Consider the following 6,473-nt stretch of genomic DNA (forward strand, 5'->3'; position numbering starts at 1 on the left):
TCATCAGTGGCCTATAGCAGGGCTTGGGACATCACCTGCCTTTTATTGATATCATCATCATAATCAGGCCACTGGTGGTGATGGGGATGCTGAAGAAGAGGCTCCATCATCATAATCAGCTGAATCGACTTGCAAGTTTGTAACATCAACTCCTGCTCTTCATCGCCGAGAAGTACTCTCTGCCGTGAATGCTTCCGCTCCGACTAGTAGTGCCTCTCATACTGAACCCAAGAATCGAAGGAACTTCAAAGATGAGTAAGAAAGAGACTAGTATAACGTGAAGTTTAATAATCTTCATTGTATCCATTTCTAGTAGCTCTATATACCTATTAAGAAAACAATCAAATTAATGGTGAAAATAAGAGAATTCGTATCTGTCTTTCTTTCTTTGTTATGTTTAGGATCCAAGAAGAGATGTGGTGTTGTTGTTCATACAATATGCATATATATAGATAACTGTATAAAAAGAAACATTGAATTAAAATAACTATATAAAAAAGAAACATTGAATATCAAATTAGAGGGCCAACTTTGGTGAAATTAGCAAACAATGGTCATGATGGCTTTATAACATGGTCATTTTTACCTTTTTTCTTTTCTTTGGTTAATATATTATCTTCCTTTTATCGTTATGATCCATCATTGCATGCTTTCTTCTATGACAAGTCGTATACTTGTTGGAAATTTGATAAGACAATATATAGATGGTGAGTCATGTATTAATAATTTGGTTATTCAAATCAAAATACAATTAGCAAACTTTTCAAAAGATCGATTGACCAAATGGAAAAACAAGTATGTTCTTGAAGAATTCTAAGCGTAATTAGTGGAACTGATTTGCGAGAATAATTTAATTTAAAAAATAATATCTAAAACGTCGGTTATCATATAGAAACGTAAAAATTGTTTACACATGCCATCATTAGTCAATGCAGACTGAAGTGGTTGCTCGAATAGCGTAAACTCGTAACAAAAGCATGGTGTTCGAACCTCAAAAAGCGTATGCAATCAGTGGTATCGATAATATTCCAGTACAAGAGGTATATAATCCCTCATCAGTAATGTTGTGTCCCTCTCTCATACTAACTGTAAGCCACCTTCAATAACATACAAGGAAAGAGTAAATGAAAAAATAAAGTAAATGAAGCTCCAACAAAACCAAGAACAGCAGCTTCATTACCCACCTGAAACAAAACAAATTCGTCTGATTAAGAGCTTAAAGAGAGCACTTCTTGCTTTACCAATATCACTACTAGTGTACCTCAGTTCTTAATCTTTTCAGTGCTTCTCCAACAGATTCCTCTGGTATGAACTCTTTAACTTGATCAACATCAGCAGCTGATTGCGGCGGGTTGAAGATGATAGGACCTTTTCCTTTAACAATGTCGAAAGGTATGTTCACTCCAGACAAAGGAGTGAGAATGTCTGAGAACAAAAATCACCTTTTTCCATACAATTTTAAAAACATACATGTCAACAAGTGATGAGATTATCCAAAAAGCAAATCCAAGAAGACGAAGAAGAACTCACCCCATCATGGTTGCAGAGAAATCTCCACCACAAGATCTGCATTCTCTGATCTATCTCGGAAAGAAGGGTACTTCTCACAGAGAGTTTGGTAACTCTGTTCATCATATTAAGATCACAGAAACACGAAAACATAAAAAATAAATCACATGCTTGCCTTCACTTACCTCCCAGCTTGCCTCATAAGCCAAACGTGAGGTCAATCAACAACTTCACCTTTAACAGCTCTAAGAAGAAGAGGCTTGCTGGTTGCAGACACTTTTCCGATCGCTCAAAAAAATCTCAGGGCTGACTTCTTCAGCAAGGTGGTGTTGTTATAATACTCTGCTTTGGGATCTTAGCATCTTCTTCTTTCTCTTCAACGCTGACAAAGAAGATTGGGTTAACATCAAGATGCGAAAAGAAAATAGATGATAAGATATCTGATCTGCTGACATGATGTGATGTTTTAACGACCAAGAAGAACGCAGTAGAACAAAAGCAGAGCCTATTTGTATTAATATAATATAACATATGTAAACAATAAATTTAAAAACTGTCTGTATAATATTATGGAATATTTAATATATTTTGTAAATAATAAAATTTTAAAAGTCCAGTATTATTATTTTATAATGGTTATTAATTCCACAAAAAGTTACAATTTACATTGCTGAAAGTTTCACAAAAAAGTAAAACAAAATTCAAATAAAATATTCCATTACAAAGAAGTTAATGAAAAATGAATGAGATAAATTTATTTCATTCATGTTTATTTCTATTCATTCTTCATATGATTATACCATTCACAACCTAAAATAAATGCTTAATTAGTAATCACAATTCTCCAACTTTAATAGTACTGCTATTGTTGTTCTACAAAATCAAGTTTACCTTTTCATATCTGCATGCCTTCCAAGACTTAAATTCTAGCTTTATGTTTTATTTATGACTAGATGTATATTTATTCTCATGAATACAAAGAAAAGAAAAGCAATTACAACCCAACATTCCAAATGAAAATCCAATTACAAACAAACACATAAAGGACCAACCTAGAAGTAGTTGTTTTATTAAACGCTAGATTTTTTCTTACTCTGTTTCTGCATGGGAAGCGTAATGTGTATGAACCCAAACTTTCTCCTCTGCGTGACAAACCGTTTTTCTTCATGCACCTTCTCTTTCTCACCTCGTGCCCAAGAAGACTTAATATCATGCTTCAGCTCCGTCAGCATTTGGCTCAAATTCACATTCCGCCTTTGTCCTTCAAGCCTCTCGGAGACAACAACATCTTCTTTAGGAACTTGCTTACGTCTTAGAACGTCACGCATGGAGACATTAGACTTTAGAACTGGCTTGGAGAGATTGTTGACTGGCTCATGCTGCTTGTTCAGATGTCTGAAGAAAGAGCGTCGGGTTTGACTCACAGGTGAGTGTTTTGTCCACCCGCGGAAAGCGTTTTCAGCTGCGAGTTGCTTCACGTTAGCTATCTCTAAACGGTTTAACGCAGTTTCTAAATCTTGTTTTCTCTGTTTAACTCCTTGCGTAGCTTCCTCAAGCTTCTTCAAAACCCCACTTCTTGAGCTATCAGTATCATCTTCCTCGCTTTCACCGTTTGATGATGATGATGATGATAACATTGTTATCTCAGCAATGGCTAGTGCTTCAGCAGCTCTTGCAGCTTCTTCCATTTTTCTAGCAGCAACCAATCTCATCTCCGCAGTAATTCTCAGACAGTTCTTGTTCTGCTTGTTTAGACACGTTTCAGCAACCATCTTCACCTGTTCCCTTGGCGTTTCATCTGGTTTCACCCTAACTCTGCTCAGCTCCTCAGCTAGAGACACCGCTCCTCCAAACCCATAAGCGAGCTTCTCTCTTGTCTTGTCAAGAAACTCTTTCTCTTCCTTCATTTTCTTGTTCAGAGTCTCAACAGAGGACTGGATCATCACAAGATCATCCATTGTTTTACCGAGATTTATCTTGGCTTGCTTCAGTTCCATTAAGATCAGATCCGGAGATGACATGGGATTGTGATTGCGATTGCGATGCTCTTTGTTCATCTCTTTGATTTCTGAGCTCATGAGATTCTCAGCTGATCTCAAGGATTCTTGATGAAGCTGTCGCTTCAAGTCTTCAACGATCCTCTTAGTTGATCCAAGTGCTTCAAGAACATCAAGAGTTTCTAGCTCTTTCACTATCAGATCTTTCTCTAGCTCTGCTGCATGCTCTTCCATTCTCTTTATGTTAAATTCTCCCGCACCATTCTAAACAATTAACAAAACCAAAACATATTAATAAAAAAAAACTCATATCTCAACTTTATAAAACAACTGTCACAGACATTATTATAGCTCATAAAACCTTTCAATAATCAAACAAAACCAGCAACATTGATAGTCATCAACAAACACATGCAACGATCTCAGAGGCAGAACTAACATTCTAGACGACCAGTAAACTCGAGAACGTTAAATATATGAAATTCAACAACTTAATTGCATAGAAGTTTGTCCCCAAAAAAAATTGCATAGAAGTCATGAAAATTCTAATTTAACTCCAATTTAAAAGAACAATGGACAGTCACCACCAAAACATCAACGGTAATAAATAAACAGTGCATATTGTATCAAGTGTGGTTTGTCTGAAGTTGAAAGAACACAACACTAGAGATGAGCTATAAGAAGAAAACAGAGAAATAAAAAAAGAGTTACGTAATTGTCTTGAAGCTTGGAAGGAACCCAATAGCCACGACCACCGAACCAAGTCACCGCCTCCTGAACCGACCCGAATTGAGGAGAAGTATCGATCTCAGCTCTGGAACCCACTTTCCTTATCCCAGAAACACCAGCCGGGTCGAACTTCACGTCATGGACACAACTCTGATGCTCCTCCTCTGCCATCTCCACCGCCACAAAGCACCGAGAGAAGGTGGAATTTAAAGAGAAGCACTTTCTCTAGTGATCATGGCTATTCTGAAGAGCAAAACAAAAAACAAAAACAAAAACAAAAGCAAAAGCAGAGGGTAAAAAGGAAAAAGAGCTTTTTTCAAAAATAAAATGATTCTACTTTCTCGTTAGCGAGTCACACGTGACCAGTTTTTATTGGCTATTGGTTTAGATTAACCGCTGTCGGTTATAGCGACTGATTACTCAATTTGGGCCGTTGATTGCGGGGCTAACGGAAAGATATTGGGAATTGCAGTCCCCCCCCCCCCCCCGCTGTTTAACTTTACCAAAAGACATGCTTTTGTGCCCGCAGGGACCAAATCAATCAAACGACGGCGTTTAGGCTGCCGACGGTCGATTTTTTACTGCATTGAATCTATGGAAGTGTGGACAATATGGACGAGAGAAAGAGTTACCTCTTTAATATTATTGGTTAATCAAAAGGATATTTAACGAGTCGACAAAATCAATATAGATTAAGATTGTGTACATATAAGGTTTCCAAGAACTGTCATTTGTCAAGTCTCTGTTCGTTACAAAAATGTTTCTTTTTCAGAAAAAAACAATTGTTTTGGGTAGTCTTGTGGCATATCCATTTCTATGAAAATCTATAAATAGGGAAGATCGTTTGAGCGACTTATGTCCCTGGTTGTGACAACTTTACTTGTAAGTTGTTGTAACACAAGATATAGCAGAAAATGCAACGTTCTTGATGTTGTTTCCTTTTGCCCCTCTCAGACGGTATCTGTAGGGCAGAACAAGAGAAACTGCTTATGGCATAGATGGGTCTAACAGTGTGAATCACAAGGGATGCAGGCAAGTCGAAACCGCTGTTCCATTAGTTAGTAACCATGGAATAATGAACTCCAGGAAAGATCAATATATCATAACAATTAGAAGTCAATCTCTCTCTGACACGGTTACCAATGTCCAACTGTTGGAAGATTTCTGATCTCGGTTCCGGCAAGAATCCACCGGAGTTTGCCGCTGGCGAGCCCCCTCCGACTCCCTTTCCTCCTGACCCACCTGATTCCTCATCCCCCCTTTCTCCCTTGAACTTCCCCCCTCTTTCTTCTCAAACCCCAACTGGCCCTAAACGTCACTCACGTAAGGGATCTTACCCGTCCTCTGTTCCTGCTCTATCTATTGAGCAAGGTTCAATAACTGCCATAAAGGAGACTCCTGTAGTCGCTGGAAATGGAATAGCAGCCCAAATGGAGTCTGCTTTTACTGGTCCTCTTTCTAGATCTGAAAACTCATCCCAAACAGTAACTATTTCAGAAAAAACATTTCCCTCTTCAACTTTAACCACAAATCCAACCGAGCCTCATCTTCCTTCCCCTAAAACCTTACCTCCCTCTTTCGCAACCTTACCTCCCTCCTCTTCATCCCCTATTTTTACTAACAAAGCAGCTACTGTTCACCTTCCTCCCCTACTCCCCAGCCCTAACCTTCCTGTCCCTCCATCAGTTTCCCCTGCCGTTCCCTCAACCAGTGCTCCCTCTCTGGTTGAAAAGATTAGAGCATCTGAAGATAAGTCTCTCTCTAGACTGGCGCCTGTCACCATTTCTGCTTCTGGTCGCCCCAGGGTACTTATTCCAGATTCTGTGTTTGAAAAAGGAGCGGAAATCCACAAAGATTTTATTATATGCTACTACAATGGAAAAGCTCCCCCCTATAACCAAATCCAGAGTGTGTTTAACCATCTATGGGGAAAAGGTAAAAAGCTTGAGATCCATAATAATCCGCTTAACCGCACTACGATTGTTAGGATCCAAAGCGCTTACCTGAGGCAAAAAATCCTTGAGAAATGTATATGGTATGTGGGTGATACAATGTTTCACACAGAGCAGTGGTCTTCTTCCATTACCAGGTCATCTCCTCCTCTCAAAGCTATCAAAATATGGGCTCATCTGACTGGAGTGCCACTAGACCTCCGGTACCAGAAAGGGTTGAGCCTTGTTGCGGGGTTGATTGGAGAACCCAAAGAAACCGATGCTTTCACTCTGAACATGGTCAGCC

General features: G+C 38.8%; 1 protein-coding gene and 1 pseudogene across 5 annotated transcripts; both read right to left on the reverse strand.

Moving 5' to 3' along the window:
• Positions 1 to 3: 3 nt before the first annotated feature.
• On the reverse strand, positions 4 to 307 carry LOC130503920 (precursor of CEP15-like; annotated as a pseudogene).
• A 690-nt stretch (positions 308 to 997) lies between these two features.
• LOC130503921 (WEB family protein At2g40480-like) lies at positions 998 to 4,510 on the reverse strand. 5 transcript variants are annotated; one of them, XM_056998494.1, is made up of 6 exons: positions 4,218 to 4,510; positions 2,603 to 3,770; positions 1,695 to 1,891; positions 1,531 to 1,624; positions 1,262 to 1,442; positions 998 to 1,184 (listed from the first exon to the last, which is right to left on the reverse strand). In XM_056998494.1, exons 1-3 carry the CDS (start codon positions 4,404 to 4,406, stop codon positions 1,842 to 1,844), a joined length of 1,407 nt encoding a protein of 468 aa, XP_056854474.1. In that variant the 5' UTR covers positions 4,407 to 4,510; the 3' UTR covers positions 998 to 1,184; positions 1,262 to 1,442; positions 1,531 to 1,624; positions 1,695 to 1,841. The 5 variants fall into 5 exon arrangements, with proteins under 5 accessions (XP_056854474.1, XP_056854473.1, XP_056854472.1 ...); XM_056998493.1 differs by having other exon boundaries at positions 998 to 1,086; positions 1,531 to 1,891; XM_056998492.1 differs by having other exon boundaries at positions 998 to 1,097; positions 1,531 to 1,891.
• Between the last annotated feature and the right edge of the window lie 1,963 nt (positions 4,511 to 6,473).

This window comes from Raphanus sativus, unplaced genomic scaffold, assembly GCF_000801105.2.
Source record: "Raphanus sativus cultivar WK10039 unplaced genomic scaffold, ASM80110v3 Scaffold1229, whole genome shotgun sequence".
Classification (NCBI taxonomy): domain Eukaryota; kingdom Viridiplantae; phylum Streptophyta; class Magnoliopsida; order Brassicales; family Brassicaceae; genus Raphanus; species Raphanus sativus.

Excerpts from the sequence above, each read along its gene's own strand:
- LOC130503921 (XM_056998494.1), bottom strand. The coding sequence starts at position 4,406 with ATGGCAGAGGAGGAGCATCAGAGTTGTGTCCATGACGTGAAGTTCGAC. Across the intron at positions 3,771-4,217 it reads CCAAGCTTCAAGACAATTAC|AATGGTGCGGGAGAATTTAA; the intron begins GTAACTCTTTTT and ends TTAATTGTTTAG. Across the intron at positions 1,892-2,602 it reads GCTTCCCATGCAGAAACAGA|CGTTGAAGAGAAAGAAGAAG; the intron begins GTAAGAAAAAAT and ends CTTCTTTGTCAG.